The 24,712-nt window shown below is 37.8% G+C and overlaps 3 protein-coding genes and 1 long non-coding RNA gene across 5 annotated transcripts; 3 read left to right on the plus strand and 1 right to left on the minus strand.

Annotated features, from left to right (window-relative positions):
• Nucleotides 1–1,360: 1,360 nt before the first annotated feature.
• LOC114522724 (chromobox protein homolog 5-like) lies at nt 1,361–2,388 on the plus strand. Its single transcript, XM_028543466.1, has 3 exons — nt 1,361–1,540; nt 1,667–1,752; nt 1,965–2,388. The coding sequence occupies exons 1-3, from the start codon at nt 1,361–1,363 to the stop codon at nt 2,386–2,388; spliced, it is 690 nt and encodes a 229-aa protein (XP_028399267.1).
• A 3,473-nt stretch (nt 2,389–5,861) lies between these two features.
• LOC114522550 (neuronal acetylcholine receptor subunit alpha-2-like) lies at nt 5,862–9,718 on the plus strand. The gene is made up of 6 exons (XM_028543265.1): nt 5,862–6,024; nt 6,925–7,067; nt 7,270–7,314; nt 7,582–7,691; nt 7,863–8,308; nt 8,526–9,718. Exons 1-6 carry the CDS (start codon nt 5,970–5,972, stop codon nt 9,218–9,220), a joined length of 1,494 nt encoding a protein of 497 aa, XP_028399066.1. The 5' UTR covers nt 5,862–5,969; the 3' UTR covers nt 9,221–9,718.
• Nucleotides 9,719–10,286: 568 nt separating this feature from the next.
• On the plus strand, nt 10,287–14,193 carry LOC114522675 (acetylcholine receptor subunit alpha-type acr-16-like). Of its 2 annotated transcripts, XM_028543410.1 has the most exons (7): nt 10,287–10,603; nt 10,960–11,102; nt 11,469–11,513; nt 11,650–11,759; nt 12,186–12,415; nt 12,807–13,019; nt 13,109–14,193. In XM_028543410.1, the coding sequence occupies exons 1-7, from the start codon at nt 10,558–10,560 to the stop codon at nt 13,717–13,719; spliced, it is 1,398 nt and encodes a 465-aa protein (XP_028399211.1). In that variant the 5' UTR covers nt 10,287–10,557; the 3' UTR covers nt 13,720–14,193. The 2 variants fall into 2 exon arrangements, with proteins under 2 accessions (XP_028399211.1, XP_028399210.1); XM_028543409.1 differs by lacking the exon at nt 10,287–10,603 and having other exon boundaries at nt 10,621–11,102.
• A 4,322-nt stretch (nt 14,194–18,515) lies between these two features.
• Nucleotides 18,516–24,295, minus strand: LOC114522448. Its single transcript, XR_003686904.1, has 2 exons — nt 23,266–24,295; nt 18,516–19,847 (listed from the first exon to the last, which is right to left on the minus strand). It is a non-coding gene; the product is annotated as an uncharacterized LOC114522448 (long non-coding RNA).
• Between the last annotated feature and the right edge of the window lie 417 nt (nt 24,296–24,712).

Genomic DNA, 24,712 nt, shown 5'->3' on the forward strand with positions numbered 1-24,712 from the left:
GGTATTTTGTTCATCAGTATGAGGCGTGTTAGAATTTATTCACATGCATGGAACTATCGTAAATCACTTTCCATATGTACGTTATTAAAATAAATTTAGCACTTGTTTTTAAGAGATTTTTATCGGGAAGTCAAGAGACCCCATGTTTGCCTCGAGATATGATCAATACAATAGGAAGATGCTGCATGTAAACAAACGAAACTCTGTTCTTTCCTCCAAACTTTGTCTGAAATCCCACCGTTTCTACGAAACTATAAAAACTCAGTCGTTTTCAATCGTTACAAAAGCATATACAGAACACACACAATCTTTTATAAAGGACTTGTCGCCGCCGTCGATTTGTCAAAACAAACAAAAAATGGCGGCATGACAACCAAAAAATTTTTTGCCGCGCAAAAACAATTTTAAAAGGTTTTTATGTCTCATTTAAGTGCGGTCCACGCATGCTTTTCTTGTCAACAAAAGCACATGCAAGTGTTTGTAAGTGGAAAGAAATGACATGTCGATACCAAATTGCTCTTTCTCGAAGGGAAAAACTTCATATTTTCCCACGAAAATTTTATCCCGAAGATACAAAAGTTCGTCGAAGGATATATATGTTCGTGAAACATATTGTTATCGGCCATCGACGAAGCACATGGCAAGATATTAGCTACTTGGATTAATAACTGTGGTTGCATGTGCTTATATTATATAGTTACAAAAGATGAAACGCAAAAGTGTGTGCTGTCTACATATGAGACGGGGAATAGATGTTACGCACATCTTCCTTTAGATTTCATATAAAACAACGTTTGAACTCAAAAGGAAAGCAATACAGTTCTTCATTACAACCACCAGTATTCAACAACTGTTTATAAATATATAAACTAACATCTTCCCATTTCGACCTTCACATTATGAACTGATTACCCACGCGCACTTCAGTTATCAGTAAATCGGTTTCGTAAAGTAAGAAAGAATTTGCAGTTATTTTTCAACATGACCCAAACAACCCAGATAAGCTAGATGTTCGCGGATATGATGACGCGCGCAAGTGTCATTTCAGCAAATTCTCGCCTGTGTTCGTCCGTCAGAGCTTGTTAAATAAGGTCATGCATGCATTATAAGAACCCGTCGCGTTAAACGCAATGGGAATTACAAATTTCACTGCGAGATATCTGCAGGTATCCCAGTTGTTGGTACGCGACAGCAAAAGATATAAGCGTGCCGCCGCTGTGTTCTTACGAAAACACAGAGACATGGCCAGAAATTCGTGACAGTCAGCGGTCTGGCGCGCAGTTTCATAAATTCAGCAGTTTTGCTTGTTGGCTCGGAGATTTTGAGATACGTCATGTCTTTCTAATTAATATTCATAAAGATGGCGGGTGGCTTGCGCGAATATGCAAATAACGAGGGATTTTACGTTCAAATGCACAATGCATCTTCGGGAGATTTACTTTGGGGAGGCTCTAAATCTCTCAAATCAAGGAAAAGGAATGCTTCTCGTGAGTTTTATCCAGTAGAGAGATTGGTTTCAAAGAGGAGAGTGCGAAATACGGTAGGAAATGTTAATGAATTTATATTTTATATACATGCATTTGAAATCGTGTATTTAATAGTATTTTACAGCGGCAGCTGATTCTAAATCCCGTTGAATAACATTTTTTTATTATTTCTTTCACAGACGGAATACTTGGTAAAATGGAAAGGATATAGTGCCTTCCAAAATACATGGGAAGAGGAAGATAATTTAACTGCTGATCTCATAAGGTATTTTGTGACTAAGTATTATTAAATTCAGTACATTATAAAGTGTAATGTTTCTTATCAATGTTTGTGCACTCTCTGCATATTTGAATGAGTTGATGTGCTGCAATTGATGATGCATAACTGATAATGCAAAGCTTTTTAACAATTGTCAAATTGGAAACATGTACACTACATTAAATTCTTAAATGTGTACTTGATATTTTCTTTTTCAGGAGTTATAACAAGCCATGTATTCCACCTGAGAGATTATGTAGGAATCTCGACTTTCTACAGGTGGCTCTGACAACAAAGTTAAAGTCAAAGAACAGGAACAAGTTAATTTTAGATTTTGAGCATGATGTTTTTAGATATTTATTTTATGGGAAGGGAAGACAATCAAGGGACAACAAGTATTTATTATTAGAAAAAAACGATTTTATTAGATGTGAATTTGTAGACAATTGGGATGTAGTTTTAGATAGGATTGGTGATGGAGTAGCAATAAAATACCCTGTTAAAGTTAGGGCATTTTTAAAGAAGTCACCGAAAAGTTTTAGCATGGCTAGTGGAACACTTCAGGAAAGTCGGCAGATGTTAATTGAAAAATTATCAATTGATTTTGTACGACAATCTGTTACAGTTCCTACAGTAGATTAAATATACTATTATTCTTAAGTTTTATATATGGTTTGTTATATATAGTTATTTTTACATTTCAGTTAATTGTTTGATAAGTTCTGCTTTACTCTTTCTGCTATATCCTTTTGCATTACGCCTTTTCAATTCTTGCCTTAATTCCTTAATTGTTAATCTAGAGTAATCCACACTGCCGCTACTGGTAGGGATGGTGTCATGGGTAGTAACTGAATGTACACTGGGCACACACTCATTTGGCTGGTTAGATAGGTTAGCATCTTGATTTAATTGCTGACTAGCACTTACTCGTTTTCTTTTTTGCCTGCTTTCTCTGATCCCACTCTCCCAATACAACTCATTACTTTGAGTGTAAGCTCTAGGTTTCCTTTCACAATCCTGCAGTTCCCATTGCCTTTTCTCATGTCGAAGTACATCGCATGCCGAGTCCCATTTGTTTGACTTTCGCAAAACTATATTCCGAGCAACATCATTATTCTTTTCCACCCCCTGTCCTGTAAAGATCTTCACTGACCCATAAAGCTCTAAAAACCTTGGGAAGTGCTGTACCATGATGTGCATATAGGGGGTTATCCTTTTTCTCTCATAGCCCTCCCTCTTACCATTCATTGAAAGGAAACATTTTACCCAGTCCTTAGCCATTATCCATAATTCTGTTGGATTTTCATCTGGGCTCCAGTTAGTTATTACCTTATATAGCTCTTCAAAACCTTTCCATATTGTTATAATGTCATCAACAGTCTCTGGACGCAAAATCCCAGCCATCTTTTGAGGTAACTCTTCCAGAAGACGCTTCTTATCTGACCCCAGCAAGCTGGTCCAATCATGATGGCCACTTGATTTCCCATCAGCATCCCTCTTTTCCCACACATCAAAAAGATACACCACAAGATCTAACTGTCTGGATTAGCTTCTCCAGGTGAACTTTACGAACTGAACCTCTTGGACAGTCAATCTCTTCCTCTTTGTCCCAATCAATGCACTCCAGCACCAAGTTTTCAGTAAGAATATCCGTCACACGAAGTAGCAAGTGCAGCTCATCTGGTACAACATGGTCAAGATCAATGTTAAACAATGGCGGCTGATTACAACAATAGTTATCTTTTGACTTTGTGCACATAGCATGCATTTCTTCCAAAGACCTGGACAATTCAGGTTTGTTAAAGTGAGTGTAATGTTGATCCATTCTCCACCTCTCATCTTTGTGTAATTTACACCAAGCACAGGCATAATTTGATGTTGCACCTTTCAGTCCTAGCATCATTAGGATAAATTTATAGTCCCCACCCAAGAAGAATTCAATGTCTATGTTTTGATCATCTACAATTACTTTTCCAGTAGCAACAAGTTTATTTATTTCATTTATTATATCCCCAAAAGACTCCTTCATTGTGTTGTAATCCTCCTTCCCATTTACAATTCCAATTGTTCTGTTTCCCTTAGCTGACATAACACTTTCACCGCTTTGCAACATGGCAAATGATAATAAAATAAAATTAGAATTATTGGTCATTTTTGCTCCATCACCACTGATTTTAATTTGAATTGAATCAGTCTCTGCACAAAAACCAGGATTTTTCTTTATATAGGCTGAAATGTGATCTGCTAGTAGATTTTCCACAGAGCTCACTTTGGCTCCAGGAAACTTGCCCTTCAATCCTTCTAAGTGACACATGTTGTTCAAATCTTGGCGGCATTGCTTTACCAAATATGACCTTGGAAGTCCATCGACCATCATTGACAACTCATGATAAAAATTATCTCCCACACAGAACTTGTCAAGCAGAAATAGGATTTGCTCAATTTTGTTCTGTTCTCCTTCTGGCAAAGTGCTGAAAGTTGATGCCCTACCAGATTCATCATTGGATGCTGGTTCCTGAATAAAATTTTCTTGTTGGAAGTTCACAATGTGAACCTGTCCAGTTTCATGCTCTCTGACTTTAAGAGTGTCTAACTCTAGGCCAAATGATGAGGTAAACCATAATGCCATATTTGCTCTTGATAGAAATGTTTTCAAAGTCCTAGTCTTATTCTTGGCTTCTGATACAACTTACCCTGGTAGGAACTAAGACCAACAACTTTTGAAAGATTTTCAGCATACTCCTCAAGTTGTTTGTTACTTTTCTGTAAATGCTCAATTACTTTCTCTCTTTCTTCCAACGCGTTTTGCATTTCTTTATAAATTTTTTCTTTCTCCTCTTCCAAATTCACATATTTTCCCTTCCATTCTCTTAACTCATCCTGAACACTCTTAATTTCTTCATGGAAATCATGAATTGGCTTGGTTTGTCCTTCAAACAAATGAAATTTTCTCATCCGTTTATCCAAATCTATTCGAGCTCTTCCCCTGGTCTTCCTATAAAGTTGTGCCACACCACCAGCAATTTTTGAAAGTGTTTCATTTACTTTTTCTCTCACTGTTATATCGGTGCTTACCATAAAAAATCTGTCCGGAATACAATATTCTAGCAGATCAACAAAATTCACGGGCTTGCCTCGATTAGCCGTCGAAGTAGGATCAGAACTCGATGACGATGGGCGATCAGGGCAAATATCTGGTTGACTCGTCTGTGCTGAATTTGGCTTATTAACATACCCGTATACAATGCCGTGCCATTGCTTCAAAAGAGGATAAGGTATATCCAGCGTACAGATGATCTTTTTCTCATTATTCCTAGCTGCATACCGTAAATCCGGTTGACAAAGCTTGATTTCATCTTCAAAAGACCAGCGATTTTTAGACAAATTGTCCGACATTTTACTTGCAAATGAGGTATTACGACATGTTTACACGTGGAAGGTTAGGGAAAACCCCTGCAGACATTCCTAAAATAACATGGCGAAGTATACGACCGAGAAAATCAAAACACAACAAGAAATTGCCAAGTTTCTCGTCGTACAATTTCAATCAATGGCCATAACGCATGCTATGATCACCGGCGATATTGTGCAGTTTTTCAAAGCGTTTTGGAACAGGTTAGAGCACAAAATAGGGCACTAATTTTGAACGCAAAATGAAGACTAACATGTAAACATCGTATACAGATTTGTGGAAGTAAATCAAACTATGATGCAGAGGCGCAAGAAGCACTTATTTGCATCAAATTTGTGATTATTTTTGCATGTATGAAGAAGCTAGTATGGGGGGTTTTCTCGTTTTATAGTCTAATGCAAACGTGAAAATGGAACAATGTTGCACTAGTCATGTTTAATAATATTTTGATTTTTTTTGAAAGAATATAAAATAGACTGTAGCTTAAGATTTGTGGGACTTTAATTTTCCTGATGCATTTCGTAAAATTGGTAGAAATAGTTCATGCGTGCACAAATCTAATACTATTTACTAGTAGGATTTTATGTCAGCCAGATTTTCTATCACTCGAATTTGATACGATGCGCGTGCGCGGCGGCCATGCTGTATCAGATTTCTGGCCATGGATATATCTCTCAGATATTGTGATATTGCGTCGGTGATAGACTTTATATATAGAATAGATTTGACGCACTGACAAAAAAGGTTACACAACCTTGGATGAGAAAGCAACCAGGTTAAGAACTATACCTACTTGCAACGATTTTGCACAATGGCTTCGCTATTTCTCGCTGTTCAAATTCTTTCAGCCTTGACAAGCGTACTTGGTAAGTTTGATAGTTGGACATTGTAACATTTTGATACAAGACTTGTGTAGTGCAGATAGAAAAATTAAAAAGAACAACATATAGCCAAGGTCGCCAGTGAAACTTGAATCGGCTAGCAATGTTGCAACTGAGGATAGTTCATTATCAGTTGGTTTGATGACGCACGATATTAAAATAAAAACCCTGTTTCCACAAACGGATGGAAGCTATGTTTTGCTTGGAATGTCATGATTCTGCACGATCGAATGAATGCATCTACTTTAAAATATTAGCGTTTAAACTTTTTACAACAAGGCACAAAGCGGTGCACGCGGTTACTTACGGTTACTTTCTAGTTTAAAGCGAATTTAAAAGTAGTTGAGTATAGATTTATTAGTTCAGAACTCCCTGCATATAGTGGCTGCATTGAGTTATTTACAAGTTTGCTTCATGTCATTATTTTCATAAACAGCCACAAAGCCTTTCGTTTCACAGCGATGTAAGTTCAAACAAGTAATAGAAACCTCTCGATAGCACCCTGGCTCTATAACCTCCTAAAAATACAATATACCGGTACATTTATAATCCCCAGCGTCAGAAGAAAGGTTCTGTAATTGGATTGCCCTGCATGTATCCGGTGCTACAGTTTCATTCTGTTTGCGTGTTTGGAGTTCTAAGCATTGCAATACTGTAAATGCTGTGCATTTTACAGATAAGAGATCTGAGGATCTGGTATTAGTTATAGAAAAAAACCTAGACTCTTATTGTGTCAGAAGCCAAGTTTAAGAAAGGAAATATATAGTTGCAACAGACTAATTGCAGCTAAGGTAACCTGACCATCGCACTGTCGGTTAGATTAGCAAGTCTATGGAAGAGAAATGGCGTGAGCTCACTGCTCATGGTATATATAATATATTTTAGTTTCAGAGGGAAGTTATCATGAAAAACGTCTTTTGAGTTATCTATCGTTGGACGGTTACAAGAAAGACATGAGACCCGTCGCTAATGATAGCGATAAAGTTATGGTGAAAATAGGCTTGACTTTGAGTCAAATTATCGATGTTGTAAGTGCGTCACAATTATTTATAAATATTTTATTGACGTGTTTCTTAGCCTACAATTTCTATTTTTCGTCTACGACGTCATTGCATGAATCAAACAAACTTCGAATTTGTTTCTCCACTTATTAAATACATTCCCAAAGCATCTATACTCGATCCTTCAGTATCTCGTGATATAAATATTGATCGACATTTTCATTTTTAGGATGGAAGAAACCAAATAATGACGACTAGCGTTTGGACACGACAGGTACACACAGTCTTTATGTAGAGAATCATATTCCAAAACATTAATGACCATGGGTTGAGTAATATTTCGTACTTCCGTTTAATGAAAAGAAAATAAGGACTTGCATTGCTTCTGTATAGAGTGAGGACTTTATTTCGTTTCTAAGAACTTTAGGTTTCCAAGATTTTTGTTTGTCCTGATGTACTCAAACGGCATTTGAGTGGCACTGGACTAAAACAGTTTTCAGCGCAAACTGGGTTTTAAAAGCATCTGTATTTCAATCTTCAGCAATGGTACAATCCTTATCTGAAGTGGAATGCATCAGAATATGGGAACATTACCAGTATCAATGTGAAGAGTTCACGTGTTTGGTTGCCAGATATGGTACTGTACAACAAGTAAGGTTTCCCATAGTTTGGACTACTAAATTTTGGGCAAAGTAGTGAACCAACAAGTCTAAACTTACATAAGTTTGTTGATGATCCCGACTGTTTGAAACTGAGCACAACTGCACAACTGAGTACTAATGCTCTCGATGTGGATTATTAACCCCAGTCTCTCACCTCTAGCGCGGATGAGTCCATTGACTTTCGTGGTAACCTGGACCGTCTTTCGACTCGTGTCCAGCTCTTTCACACCGGCATAAACATGTGGCTAGCGCCTGTAATGCTGCGCAGCAAATGCAAAATCAACGTGCAGTACTTTCCGTTCGACACCCAAAACTGCACGATGAAGTTTGGATCGTGGACATACGATGGAAATCGCGTTGACGTGAAGAAGGAAAGCGACACCGCAGATCTTTCAAAATATATCGAGTCGGGAGAATGGAAACTAGTAGCGGCGCCCGTGCGGAAAAATGTTCAGAAGTATTACTGCTGTCCAGAACCATACCCGGATATAACCTTCTATTTCATAATCCACAGAAGATCTTTGTTCTATTTGACCAATCTTATCCTACCGTTGGTAATCATATCCTGTTTAATCATCTTTGTCTTCACTCTTCCACCAGAATCAGGTAGGTTTTGTTTTTATTGCTCGTAAACTCTGCCGCTAATAATACTTCTCAACTCATTCGCCTGGCTAATTCTACCATGCTATTCTTCACGATAACCTACTCCAAATCTCCATCTACGCCAAACACCAGGCCTTTGAAATTAATTAATTGGTGTAGAATAGATGAGAGTTAGTCCAAGTAGAAAGTCATGAATTAAATATTTCAAATTCCCCTTCAGGTGAAAGAATTTCTCTGACAATCACCCTTCTTCTATCCATGATGGTGTTTATGCTGGTCATTACCGAGCAAATTCCGGCAACTTCCGACGTGGTACCGCTGGTCGCCAAATTCTACATGGCCGTGATGCTGGAAATGGCCCTGGCTCTAGTGATAACGTGTTACGTCATCAGATGCTACCACTCCCACACAAACGAGCCTCCGCGATGGATGAGAAAAATCTTGGTGAAAAAGTTCGCAAACTTCTTTGGCGTCAAAAAGTCGAAGGAACTGAAAATGGCGGAGAAAGAGGAGGGGAAACTGAGCAAGGTTAAAACAGAAAAAGGCAGAGGCGATGGTCTCCTGAAACGTTTGTTGTCCAACGGATCAGTGAAGCGGATTGATGGATCTGAAGATATGAATAATGGGAACAGTGTATTGCATTCGAGTGATGCTCAGACCGTTGCGATGGAGTTGGAAACGCCGAATTTCTCGCGAGAGCGCGTAAAGACAGCAGATTCGATCGAAAAGAAGCTTCTAGGAAACGTGGAATATATCTCTAGCAGCATCCAGGACAGGGCGAAGCAGGAGCTGGTTAAGGAAGAATGGTTGATTGTGGCAAATGTGATTGATCGCATCGCGATATGGTTATTCACCATAATAATGATATCCACTATGGTGTCTATATTCTATCAAGCTCCTGGGTATGTTGGATGATCAAACAGCGAGTGTTCAGTAGTTCAGAGTTGTAGAGATGACTACAAAATATGCATACAGCATACATAGAAATATTTCGAAAGAAGCTCTATAAAAACTCTTCAGTAACCTTAAAAAAATGCCAAAGCGATGAAATTGAAACTACGATAGATTGCATAGGGAAATCAATTATGGCAGAGGATATACGCCCTGCAAAGAATACGAAGCCCGATTTAATGACTTAATCGATATTGTTTGCAGATACATATTGACTTTTATTACAACTAAGTATCTACTGCAAAACACTGAAGTTTACTGATTCGTAGAATGTCTAGGAGTGAAATTACTGAAATATAATTTTAATTTATCCACCATGTTCGTACAACAATGGTACAACTAAAGCTAGCCCGTGTTACCAACTATGAGGTAGACCTATTTCTTTCCACCCAGATATTTGTATTTGATTTGTGAAATGACAGTGTTTCTACATAACTTATAAATGAAATAAAATGTCTTACACCCGTGCTGTGGATATATGAAATACATATTTATGTGAATTTGCTGTTACTGTTTAATACACTGTTGTAAAACCAATTAGGAAAGTAACTCTCGCCTAATCTACAAGGAACAAAAATTGAACGACAACAACAACTCGTTTTTGCTAAAAGGGCGTCACGTCACAGCAACACTTGCACATGGGTTAAGGTATGCTCATAAAAATCGTAAGCGATGGCCCCTACCTGATTTCAAGACTGCCCTTGTTTATTTAGAAGTATGGCAAAACAAAATTGCGTTAAATACTCGGGCAGTACACGACATTTGAAGAAGTATAGCGTTCGTTTACATGACGAACGGTACACAATCTTTGATATTATTATATAATTGGCGCAAGGCATATAGTTGGATAAAGCTGGTTCAAAATTATGAAGTGTCTCAAAACAAACACGAAGGGTGCTTTCCAAGTGAACTAAACCATTTCCTTTTACGCAAACGATTAAATCCAGTATAATCCGTGCTGAAAGGTTCTTGCCCAAGCTTGTTGAACGAAAAACGATCTTGTATGAAAGAGTAGACAATTAATCCACAATTATAAAACCATCATGAACAGGTATAATGGATGTACTAGTAATAAAGAAACTATTATATGTGCTTCGAAATACGCTTTTGGTGGACTTTTGATGAAAAACACAATAGAATGACGCCTCAAGGCAACGGAAATGAAAAAGGGAAGCTCTCTGTTTGTCAACTTTCATCACCCATCATTCACCGACTGTAGTTTCCAGGTGCAAGACATAGCGAAAACATTACTATAGTTCTCAAATACAAAGCGAAGTCAGCTTGCTGGAATTTAAAGAACAATGTCAGTGTATCTCCTATTCATTATGCTGGTTGTCCTTCAACAAGGTTAGTATATTATTTTATTCAATTGGCAATGAGGATATAGTCATATAGATATATCTGTTTCGTCCGTTTGTGTCTGTTTACAGTCAAACTTATACTTGTCTCAAAGACTATATAGATGCCTGTGCAAATAAAACAACAGAAAATGTTTCTTGATTTAAGCGTAGAGCTGTTTTAAACGACGAGTTGTTTAGTGTTTATTGACAGCTAAAAAAACGATTCACTCAGGTATACATTACGTACAGTTTTCGCCTTATATTTATACGGCTGGTCACGAAGTATAGACTGACAATATATGCCTCTTTGGCTCACCCCTGAACTCATAGTCATTCTGGATGGCTTTCCTTCTCTGTTCGCAGTGTTTAGCAAAGCACTATACGAGGAAGAGGAACGGCTTATTAATATGCTATTGCAAAAGGCAACGCATCCTGATGTTTTGCCGATGACGGACGGTCCAGTGAAGGTCAAGTTTGGCTTAACATTGAATCAAATCGTTGATGTGGTAAGAACATAAAACATAAGTAAGGATCAGGCGACGATAGTTCACGGGCAAAGGCGTTAGACGAACGTTAATTCAGTTATGTAAATTTCAGTTATGAAGTTGAAGAAGAATTTGTAATATATGTAAATGTTCGTATGCCAGAAAACGGCGTATTCGACCATGGTCGAGTCTGCCGGAAAACGAAAAATGCTGTCGTTATTCGGCGCAATATCAGCTGTGACTCACCACGACTCACCACGACGACATACTGTAATAATACAATCAATAATAAATCTATAAGACCTAAAATATCTTTGGTCACATTTTTTTTCCGAGAGGAACACTAACAATATGCATTTAACACAAAGTATCCATTTTAAATGACAGAACGAGAAACAACAGATTCTGACCACAAGTATGTTTGTGAGACAGGTATGGTATACTCAATATGACTTTGAAAAAGTTAAGTTACTAAATATTTTTATCAATCAAAAAGTTATATGTTATAGCATAATCTCTTTTTCTCAAGAAAAATTCCTAACCGAATATTCTTAAAATATCTTTAAAGTCTTGGAACAACCCGAGTTTATCCTGGAATCCTGCGGAGTTTATGAACATAACTTATATTAATATTCTGCCTTCTCGCGTATGGAAACCAGACGTCGTGTTGTACGACAGGTGAGCGGGAATCACAGCCAGTGATCACAGTCAACAAGGGAGTTATTTTGAATGTTTTAATAACCGAATGACAAATACTGAGTAAAATCATATTTAATTGGAATTTGTCCTTCAACAAGAATAAACTTTCAATAAATTGAAACAGATGTTTTTATCATATATGCTCTCAAAATCTCAACATATTTAAAGCACACATTTTCCATGTACTTTTTCATGTGTATATTTTAAAAGGTCAAATTCGAGACTGTGGATTCTGAAATCTCATCCATAGTATGGTTTTCCTTCATCTTTCGTTCCCTGCGTCTAACTATTTCATTATCACTTTCAGACAAACTTTTTCTTGTGCCTAAACCACTTCTATCTTGAACTTTAAGAATTATACTCCACGATGTTTTTCATTTGTTTAAAGCTGTGTCTTTCTTACAGTGTTTCCAGCTCAAGAAGTGGTGGTCATCTAGATGTAGGCACCACAAGAATCATCGTAAACTCCTCTGGTCATAATCAATGGTATTCGCCCATAAACTTTGAAAGTCATTGCAAAATCGACGTAAGAAACTTTCCCTTCGATCAGCAAGCCTGCGTCGTGAAGTTAGGATCTTGGACTTACGATGGCACCAGACTTGACATCACTCCAGAAGCACCTACTGCAGATTTGGGTACGTTCACAAAGAAATTTCTGGAAATACCACGCCTGTATTCTAAATGCTCACTCGCACTCATTGAGTGGGAGATCTCAATCGCTTCAAAGCGATTCCTTTGCGGTATCTCTACTCGAATACGAGCTTGATTTTCAATGTTTTACCCTTAAATCTTACCATTGATTAAGAAAGGACTATCTCATTGATCAGTATCACACAATTTCTATGTTACACTCAATGACTTTTGAGTGAACTTTTGAATACAGGCGTCAGACTCAAACTTCTGTATTCTAAAATCTAACTTACACTCAAAATCATCGAATTTGGGATCCTATCACATCGTAATGACTTCCATGACGGTACGATTAACGGATTGCATCAATTTTCAACTAGTTTGTCTGCGTCCTAGGGTCCTTCAAGGCAAGTGCTGAGTGGTGTGTGATGGAATTTCCAGTCAAAAAGAACGTCCTGTTTTACGCGTGTTGCGAAGAGCCCTATGTTGATCTCACTTACACCTTAAGAATCGAGAGAAAACCGCTGTCCTATGTGTTCAATTTAATATTACCCTGCATTTGTATCACAATTCTAACGGTTCTGTCATTCTGTCTTCCCCCTGAATCAGGTAAGTGCCATCTATTAAACATCAAACATTGCCAGTGTAAATATTGCACTTCAATATTGCATCTGTGTCATGCAACTCTCTGCTCTTAGGTGAACGAGTTTCATTATCAATAACCATCATTTTGGCGATGACCGTTTTCATGTTTATCGTCGCCGACAAAGTTCCTCCCAATTCCGACTCCATTCCATTGCTTGGCATATTCTATTTCGCGTGTATGGTTGAAGAAACCTTGGGTCTGATTGCTGTGTGTTACACGCTCAATTTGTACTACACCGATCCCCATTGGTACAAGATGTCCCCATGGGTCCGCTGGCTGATCGCTGATTGGGCGAAGAAACTGCTCGGAATAAAGGTGAATCTCCCACGACGAAAATCTACCGTTATCCAGAGCACCCACCAAAATGTTTTGGAAAAAGCGTCGCTTGCCACGAGTGCGCATGGCACAACCTCATCATTTCCAGCCAATGACATCGACGTGATCACAATCGCCCAGCACAGTCACATGGGTAGCAAGAGGAGGTCGAATATCTCGAGGGGAGAAGCCCCCCCGGGACAGGTGCAGACACGTGATGGCTCGGCTGATTACTGGAGATTGGCGGCAATGATTGCGGATCGTATTATGTTCGTTGTCTTCCTCATTGCAGTGTCTGTAACTTTTATTGTTGTCCTGGCAACCGTCTCTCAGGAATGCAAGAACTAATGAGGGTTCCTCTCAAAAACTTTAAAAGCAATGCACTTTATAACTCTAGCCTCTTATACATTTAGAACAACGTTGAAAGCACAAACCTTGATGATAGGATACTTGAACTTGAACTTCGTCAAGTTCGTCAATGAAATGGACTTCTCAATGGAACTTTTTTTTTAAATGCGACGATTTTTAGGTTAATAATTTTCCTCAGGAAAATATCAATTTTGATTTTTATTGGGGCGGCTATCCTGCGTAAACCACTCAGATTGTAACAACTGACTATTCTGGGATAATTGGGAGGAAATGCGATTCAAACTTACGATATTTTATAATTATAGATAAACCAAAGAAAGTTAACATTCGAAATTCCAATTAATGTGTTGATCGAGATTCTTCGAAGAGAATCCTTGGAATGTGTATGCATGTAATTACAGATATCACCCCCTCTGAGGCCGGTTGCATCAAGCCCGTTTAGCTTAAACGGTGGTTAAGTCAAAATTAAATAACACTCTTACATCTCCCTTGAATGAGTAAACTTGAATATTATGCACTGGATATGTAGTTGTAAACAGTATCGTTGTATTAAGGTTAAAGACATTTAGTTCGCTTGTTGAATAAGACGATAGACTTACTTTCTATTTTGAACTTAACCACCATTTAAGCTAAACAGACTTGATACAACCAGCCCCTACACTTCTGTCGCGATCGAGTATATTTTTAAAGAAACTGACAGGAATTGCCGTAAAGAATTTTAATTTAAACTCGAAAGATTTCGTCGTATTTCCACCTAAAAGATTTATCTCTAGACTTTATCGTAATAGATTCCTAGTCCGCATTTTGAGACCTCTGCTGTAAGAAGAAAACCTCTTTTGAATGAGCTACGATTCTTTGCAATGCTGTATATGAGGTCGAATATTTCATATTTATATATTACTATTCCAACAAAGGCTACCCTTTTTCAAATTCCAGACAAATCTTAAAAGTTTCAGTTTCGCTCCAGTTTGTCGGTCAGAGATACCAGTTTCGTACAAGTCCGCGTATTGTCTCTGTTTCCGCGCTTCAAGATCCCTTTCTCCTCATTTCCTCCATCCGTGTTTCACCTCGAGCCCCCTGCAGGTGCATTCACGCAGGGGCAGGCTGTCACCACCTGAACAAGTGTTTAGGTTTTTTTGTCTAAGCAATTCAACTTGACGATAGGAACTAGCATGCATCTGTATCGCGCGGACCTGGCATACTGATGATTAAAAGATTGCGTAAAGTCTTCTCATTAAAAACTTTGAATGAGACAAAGAGTATCGGTAGATTGATAATTATGTAAAAAAGAAAAACTTCGATATAAAACCTGGTTGTCGAATAAATATTGCTGGCCTTTCCAAAGTATAGTTCTTCGGTTGGTGTCGCTGCAAAACTTTGGACATTCTGAATTCTTGCCGTATTTTCTCGCGAGTTCTGACCTATAGGCCGTATTCTGTGGCCGATTATCGTTCAGTTTCGTTGCCCCCCTTCGGGCACTACGTGAAAACACGATAGAAAATTAGGATAAATTATAGAAAGTCTAAATTCACTTGTTTTCACCTTCACAAACCTGCAGTTTTCGAGCATTTCATCTTCGAAAAATCAGTGAATTTGCATGTTTTGCAATACACCGACGCCATTTTGATTCGGGAAATGTCTAGGATACTTGGTGTAATATACGACATATATAGCAGATTTAGCAGTTTTATACCGGTATTTACATGAAGTTTTCCGCATTTTTGCTGCACAAGCTGGTTTCAACAAGGAAGCTTTGAGTGGAGTTTTACGAGGTTTGCCGCAAATTTTCATAGTTTTTCAAAACTAAATTAGTCAGAGAAGACTTAGACAACAATTAATCGGAAAAACATCCGCCAATTTACGATTTTTTATAGCATTCAGCTCTTGGAATTTACAAATAAATAAGAACAACTTTATTTACGCGCATCAAAATAATCCCACGAGCGTTTTGTTTCTAGTCAATTTATATAAAATAATTACTACACAATTCTTTTCCAGCATACCCTTTGTTTTATATTAACAACTTTTATAATACACACGTTTTCTCAACAAAACTATTTACAACATCTCAGTTTTTTGACAAAGTTAATTACCAACGCCAACATCAATTTAAACGTGATTTGCAACGTACAACTACTGTACATGTTAAAATATTGAACACGCATACCAAGGTTGATATCAGCCATACGTTTTAATACCAGTGTGGGAGAATTACGAGCGCCTTATAATTTTAAAACACAAATAAAATGTTGAACTCAACCCTTTTAATCGGACAGCTAATACCACAACTCATCATCGACGTCATCTTCGAAATCCAGATTAGATCCTGATCCTTCAAGTTCATCATCGTCATCAGATTGAGCCATAACTGCTATCATCGTCGTTACCATCTTCAACTACTGCATTCTGGCAATCACCACACGAACATAGGTCGGTGCACTTTAATTAAGTCAGCCTTTTTGCAGGAACAACGCATGGTCGAGCATCTAGAATCTTTCGCTTGCACTCAACACACTCAATTAAAGATCGCGGAGCGGGTGGGCGTGTCATCCAAGTTATCTCCAGTTCTTTATCGTCAAGCGTCCAGCCATTGCCAACCAGTGATGGAAGATCGACTTCTGCATTAAACACTGATACCATGATGCTGCTTGACTGCTAATGCCATTACCGGTAAAAGCATGAAAGCCTGGTAAACAAAGAGCAACAGCCACGCCCAAGAATTTCGAGATAATTGCTACAAATACGTAACGACGTCTATCTCCCGTGCCAGTCAAAAAGAAAATCTCTTTCTGGATCTGTTGTTGCATGCCAATCGCAGGTATAAGAACATCTGTATCAGGGCTTTTGATGATAACTTTATCGTACGTTGCTGCTGCGTGGTTGGCATGTAGAATTAAACGAGTGTCTGCTTCTTCGTGGTGCTATGAAGCGAAGACACCTCATTACTTGTAACAATATCGTTCGGGGAATCACCGGGATATAAAACATAGCATATTTCTTTAGCAGTTACGTACATAGTTGAAATGGAAAACCACCGGGAGGAGTTACATGACCTCCAGTGTTTACATAGATATGAAAGATTCCTTGTTTCCACCGGATCTTAAACACTTTTTCCACTGTTTTGGAACACTCTGATCTTTTCTGAAGATTTGACCTTTCTGGACTCCTTTTTCACTTTTCAGCTCTTCGTTGTCTCTCTGCATTCTTTATGCTCAACTAAGGATACCTGTTTGCAACAATCTAATCGTTTGGAATTATACTTTCGTGCTAGCGTGTTGAGGTTTTTAAAAGAGCATCATCGCCAAATGTTTTCCATTTTCCTTTCACCGACTGAATAACTGCCATAGCATCTACAATCAGTGCATTGTTGTTAAATGCACAAACATTGACTTCTGGATTTCCAGATTCATTTTCCAATACTTCAGCAAGTTTGGAATTGGGCCAACTTGGCAGTTTTCACAAGTCCTCACACGTTTTCATAAGGAAAATGTTTGAAATTTGTTCTTTTTCAACTTCGTAAAGATGTCTGGGTCTTCGCACTAAAAATTCGTTTTTAGTGGATTGATGATAATAAGATAAAGGCGTTGGTAATTAACTTTGTCAAAAAACTGAGATGTTGTAAATAGTTTTCTTGAGAAAGCGTGTGTATTATAAAAGTAGTTAATATAAAACAAAGGTTATGCTGGAAAGGAATTGTGTAGTAATTATTTTATATAACTTGACTAGAAACAAAACACTCGTGGATGATTTTGATGCGTGTAAGCAAAATTGGTGGATGTTTTTCCGATTAATTGTTGTCTAAGTCTTCTCTGACTAATTTAGTTTTGAAAAACTATGAAAATTTGCGAAAAACCTTGTAAAACTCCACTCAAAGCTTCCTTGTTGAAACCTGCTTGCACAGCAAAAATGCTGGTAACTTCATTTAAATACTGGTATAAAACTGCTGAATCTGCTATATATGTCGTATATTACACCAAGTATCCGAGACATTTCCTGAATCAAAATGGCGTCGGTGTATTGCAAAACATGCAAATTCACTGATTTTTCAAAGATGAAATGCTCGAAAACTGCAGGTTTGTGAAGGTGAAAACAAGTGAATTTAGACTTTCTATAATTTATCCTAATTTTCTATCTTGTTTTCAAGTAGTGCCCGAAGGGGGGCAACGAAAATCGTTTTCTAAGCGACTTTTCGTGCCAGAGAATACGGCCTACTACTGGTGCTTCGCTTAACCAGCTGTTACAAAGAAATTTTTTTTAATTTGCAGTCGCAAATTCATCCATTAACTAACGCCGCAGTCAATCCTATCAGCTTGAAGAAATTAAAACCTTCTCATGCTTGCGATAAGTTTGAAATTGAAATCCCCACATGAGGGCGCTGTATCGGATGTGATAATTCGACTCATCTCACAATACGTGTTTCTTTGACCAAGGAAATTGGCAAATATGTCACAAATTTGAAGTCACTGACTTTATGGGTAAAGCTTCTGATCTGACATTCGGGGTTATACATTAAGAGTAGTTACGGGTTTGAAAATTTGGAATGTCTTTGACCAATCATTCACATCGGTGTAAAAATATACCGTTTAATTCGACACTACAAGTATTCTGTTTTAATTCGACATGTGGATTCAATTTTCTCGTATGAACATGCAAAAACCTACACAAGATGCCTATTACGAAATATATAGGAAAGATAGATATTTTATTTTAACTGAACTCTTTTGATTAGATGATATACGAAATATGTATTTTAACACTTGACTTTAAAGAAAAAATTCCCATGTGAACGCTTTGATCGATGGCGCCAGAAAGCTTTTATTTTTTTTTCATTCCAATATTACAACAAACGAATTTTTTTAATCACCAAGTATGCGTGTAATTTTCAATACTTAGGAGATTCTCAATTTCCAGAGAGGAAACTTTATATTATCATAACAACTGGAAATATAAACGTACAGTCATCACAACCTCTTAGAACGCACGCGGTTATGGTACTTGGCAGAGAGCACGCCTTTTATGTCATTACTCGTGGTCTCCCTAAGAATTGAACATATTTACATTATTTACTGGTTGAAGGACGAGTCCACACGCTACAATTTGTTCCACCGATTTTGGGGCTTGGTTGAATGCCACTGATAAAAAAAACACAATCTATTCACAGTGCTTTATCTAAATATCACGTTGATAGATCGTGCCTAGGAGCATTCTGGAGAAACAGCTGTAAATCGAGAAAAGATTTTCATACATAATTCAATAAAAGAATGCGGCTTGTGCGGCCGGTATTGGAGAAAATCGGTCAGCAAATTTAGCGTATAAAAGCATCGACCCACTCACTATATAGGTTATGATGACCCACTATATGTTATGTTTTTTGTTAACTGAAAGATATTTAAGAGCGTGTCCATTGTGTCTGTAGATATTGCGACCACACAGCGGTCAAGAGGCTTTTTCTGAATGAAGGTTCTATCAATCAATCAATGCCATACATTATTACTTGAGACAGCCATTAACTCGGCCACGCCAGCACTCGTAAACGGCATGTTGAACATCTTATAGACCTTATGTTTATAAATCTTGCTGCACGTGCAGTTATCGAAAAACCCAATATTTCACAAGCTATAATTAGTCAATTTGATTCATCATTCCACCAAAACCCACGGGGGGCGAGGCTGTCCCACACCCACACATGCACCAGACCGCCGACGACAAACACCCGACTCCACATATCACCGCCTCTCCATGGATAACCCGACGGGCCAATCTGAAAACTCGAGGTGCAGTTCTGGTAATTCCTGTAAATTTTCGAGTCCCAGCTCCTTTATCATCAACGCAATCGTTTCTTCGCTCACGAGCGCCGACTCCGTCAGTAATCCTGGAGAGTTCGTCGTCTCCAACTTTGTCAGGAGCACGCAATGTGGCACTGGATAAACTGAGTTGAAATTTCTCTCCTCTCGCCTGAGATGTGTCGCTTCGGAACTCACTGCTAGCTTCGGCGAAGATATAGGCCTCTTCAAGGCCGTGGTCAACGTTATCGAGCTATCCAAGTGTACAACAGCAGTCATGGCGAGATTTTGTTCACAACAACTTGATGATATGATATTAACTCTCTATAGAGCATACAACACACACGCGTTAACATTAATGATGGGACAATTAACAATATGGTACTTTATATCCAGTCCTGTGAATGGACAGAAACCACATGCTAAATGCACATTATTAGCTTGGCATAGTTAAATATAGAATACATAATAAAGGTTCGTTAATGTATAAACATATTCTATTTGTCGTGCCAAGTTCGATCAATGGCAATGGCAGATGTTAATGACGAATTTTCGTAGCGCACTATGTCGTCATGCTGACGTTTGCAACGCGCGTAGCTCTGTCTAAAGAAACTACAAAATTATAGTAAAAATTTCCTCGAAAAACCTCTTTAGCATATGTATATGTGAACGGCAGGTACCGTGGTGAGATAAAGAAATATCCAAAATTTGCTTCTTTAATGTCTTATCGTTTCGTATGAGAAGAGTTTATGGTCTTTATTGATCTAAATACGATGGAATATACAAGCCAGCATTAGTCATTGCACTGCAGAAAAATCTACATCGATATTCGGAAAATCTTTACGTATATATGTAGAGCAAAACAATTCTCACATACAAACGTGCAGTCTAAAAAGATCTTATGAATTTTAGCCTCGTATACATTCCCTTGAAAGGGGAAACCATCAGTTGGTAAAAATTCAAATATATAGCTTTGTTGTCAGATGAATCACATTGTCAGAAACGAGGAGTATCATAATGCATTATTCATTCAATGGAGTTGAGGTTGAATATCGTTGATTGTCAGTGGATACCTGCTGAGAGAGCCTTACGTTGTAAAGACAGCGAGTCAATTAACTCTTAAGTTCAAAGATGAGATGTATATATATAGATATATCAAAATCAATTTCCTGATATACAAATTCGTATACGGCATCGAAAGAAAAATGATTAATTCTGAAATCCTAGCTGATAGCCCTATATTATCTAATAGCCCAATCCTTTCAAATAGTCTGCCTTAAATCGAGAGGAAATAAGAGAGAAAACTCTTCGGTAATATAATCCATTCGAACATTTCCATTATGAGAAAAAAATGCCAAAGGCGTGGGATGCATTTGTTCAAAAAATCTTATTTTCTACCCACAAACATGTTTCAAAAAAATGGAATTTCACATAATTCCTAAATTCTAGAAAAAATGAAGTATTTTTTGGAGTAAAAGATTAAATAAATCCAAGACTTAAACATTGGAATATCACGAGTTTTGAATTTTCGATGTGATGTATCGCATACATTGACAAATATTATTTCTATACGATGTTCTCTTGTGTTTGTGTGGGCTAACATCAGCCTGTTGTCGTGCAAGTAATTGAGTTTCAAACAAAATTACTTTAGCTATTATATGTATAATATATTTTAATTTCGAACTAATGACACTGCAAATGGGTCATAAAGATAGCTATAAATCTCGCCTAACCTTCTCGACAATAGATGACAATGCGTCTAATATTTCGTTCCCTCGTACACAGAGGCAGGGAAACAAATAACAAATACCGATTAGAAAAATCATCAAAAATACCGCGATTCTGCGCGCACGTAGCAAAAACCCAGGCTGCTGGAACACGCTATGGCATAGCTTTATCCAAACGTTTAATTCAATCAACGTATAGCAAAACCTTTCTGTCGATATCTTAATTCAAAAAATTGTTCATTGAAATTTGTACTACGCGTACAAAATATCCCAAAATATCCGAAGTCTTAACCCTTAATGACAGACAGCACGTAGAATTGATTTCGTCAATCACGTCTTCTGAAGATCAGAGATCTACTTACATCTGCAGGAAAGGGCAAAGCTAGTGAATAGTGATCCCAATCAGGTCGGTTGGATCTAAGCCCGATCACGTTGCGATTAAAAGGGAGTGTCCGTGATTCTATGCTTCAAAAAAATTATCTTTCCAAAAACGTGGCCAACAAATGCAAGCAAGCTGCTTATACGAGCCAGGATAACTCCCTCTCCCCCCCTCCCTCCTCATAGTAGATCGTGGATTTAAGTTATCAGTCTAAATGACTTTAAATGCAGGGACAAACATTCCGTGAGGAATATTCAGATCTGGCAAAGGATAATTTCGTGTCATCAGCTGGTTTGGTTCGTCTATACATATGAACAGCATCATATAGACAAATGAGCTTTGTTGTGATATATGATGTAGCACACACATGTACTGGAATCATTGTTGAGCAATTAGTGTAAACGATTTGATTAATACGGACAAGACTTTACAAGCGCAAACAAATGCTGAACTCTCGAGTCGAATCAGGCCTTAACAGAATAGGATAAAAATTCGTATTTAGGTCGATCTTAGCCTTAAATTTGGTCGTTATTAGCTCTAGCCTTGATGCATGAAGTTGTAGCGAGTAGCGACAATAGCGTCACATATATTGCCAAATCCTCGCAGGATATGATCATGCTGGTTCTATAGTAATTCAACGTCACGATTTAATATCAATGTCTACCTTTCTACCCACGTACAGAATTTTATCATTTCAACACGCCGAATATGTTTGGACGCAGGGAGATGTGTTTTTTTGTGACGGACGTGGGCGCATTCAAAACACCAGGAAACATGCACATAAACGAGCAGTATAGACCACGTTCATGTATATTACTTTTGTTCATATCTGCATTCCTGTCTCCAGGGCATGTTTAGCAAGAAAATTATCGATACAGTAAGACAATTTCCTGCATTATGTCTTTTAAGAAGCGTATTTTTACAGTTCTGAGTCTAAAATCTCATCGTGCAGGTAAATGTTAACTCAAGGTCATAAGGGCTTCATGCATGCACCTCCCACGTTTTGCAATCAAATAATCAATACCAAAAATTCTCGACCACTCAAGCCAAACCGCGAGGCATATTGAAATAAGAAATCTTGCTGGTGAAAATTCAAGTACCATGGCATGATCGCCGTTCAAAGACTCCTTTTAGAAAACTACAAGATTGCAGTTTGAATATAATTATTGAGCCAAGATATTGTATTGAATATAGTTAATAAACTATTTCTGGTGTAGAAAATATTAAGAATATATCGCATTCGTGATGCAAGATATACCTCTGATACTGAGAATAGCAGAGAAGAAACACTTGAAAATTACTCGATAGAAGTGATACAACATTGATATAGTATTTTCGTATACGGCATGGTCGGCCTATGAATTGCATATTACATGTACGTTTGCCTTTCGAATGGTCGAGCATAAACAGAGAATTACTAAAATGCGCTGAATTCTACATGTATTTGTGAACAAAAATTCACGCGTGTGGCTGAATGCATGTTCGTTTATGGATTAGGATATTAACAGAGTGAGAGAATAATGCATTTGGTACAATGCACGGTTGCACAGGCTTGCTCGTGTTGACACGAAAGTAAAAATACCACATTAAGTAAACTATCGGCATCACTAATTGTAAAAATACACGTTGCACTTACATGAATTACGTACGAGATCCACGCACACAGTCGCACACCGCTTCTAAAATTCACGACCACTGTTGAGTCAAAGCGAATGCGAGATATCAATACTTCGACACATGCGGTAATGTGCTTTATATAAAGCTCTCACACAACGTTATTGCTATTTTCCACTATTCTCCGCGCCTGATTGTTATCGCAGCGCCATCCAATTCATTCAAGATATTTTAATTGTCTTTCATTATCACCGTGCCAGACGCACCGGAAATTGATCGGGGCCACTCAAGCGCAAGCTTGATTTCTTTCGACGGGAAAAACTCAAACTTTAACCTGACAATGTCGCGAACAACAGAAAGTTCGCTGCCTCGTGCTAGATTTGAGGTCGCATTTAACCGCCTTATACCGCACCGCATGCACGAATTGAGCTGTCGATCTAAATACGATAGCATAGTAGGATTGGTAGCATCAAGTATTATCGGATTTAAGGGCCCAAAATATTTTCCTGATGACTTAAGCTTGTCGTCTTGAGGGCAATCAGAGTTTAATCATTTTTCTGGCTTTTTTTTATCATGTTTATTCCAGTCCTAAACGGGTCAATCCCACCCATGGCTGGCACGCACATAGGATCGTAGTCTTTTCGAAGACACTCAAGACTGCTTCGGGTCACGTGTGGATCTTAAGTAAGAAGAGCCTACACAGAACAGCCCCGTCACTTTTAAGACAGGCCTACGCGTATATTTTTTGCATTTAACAAACTAAATCTTTGCATTCGTGAAATAATTTAAATGAAAACTTGTTTTGCACTTTTGAAAACGGCGCAAAATTCGTTTTTCTTGTATCAGTTTTAAAATGCAAATATTTTGTAGATACGCAAAGTCTTCCTACATGCACGCCTTGTAGATTTACCTGCTGTGCCCCTTTTCGGTTAAGTTCGCTACTTTATTCTACATTAAAATTTCTTAATTATAAGAACATTATAAAATTGAAGTTTCCTGAGCGATTTAGTAGCATTCAATCTGACGTCGACATGAAAATATTCACATCAAATTTTCACTATCTACGAGACATGAATATAAAGTTGAAATACTAACCACAAATTATATTTTCTTCCTGTACGATTTGTCGTGGATTCCTTAACGGATGCCTAGTGGATTCACTTGATGGAAATAGCAAACAATAATGTGACGCACAGACGTTTCTGAAATGCCAGAAGTAATCTTCTGAAAATCTTACGAATTTAACAATAGCGTATATTGACAATTTGTCTTGATTCTTAAAACAACTTGTCAAGCTTATCTCAGCCGTTCCTTTGGATTTCAATGAATATGATAAAAACTGGGATAAAAGAAACAGCTGTTTCGCACAATGGGAGCCAATATTTATTGCATCTTTGCCGATTTTATAATTTTATGTTCCAGAAATGGTGCAGATTATGAGAAGCATTTGAGGACACCCTAAGGCGACG

The sequence above is a fragment of the Dendronephthya gigantea genome, unplaced genomic scaffold (genome assembly GCF_004324835.1).
Source record: "Dendronephthya gigantea isolate DGI-Jeju-01 unplaced genomic scaffold, DenGig_1.0 000023F, whole genome shotgun sequence".
Classification (NCBI taxonomy): Eukaryota; Metazoa; Cnidaria; class Anthozoa; order Malacalcyonacea; family Nephtheidae; genus Dendronephthya; species Dendronephthya gigantea.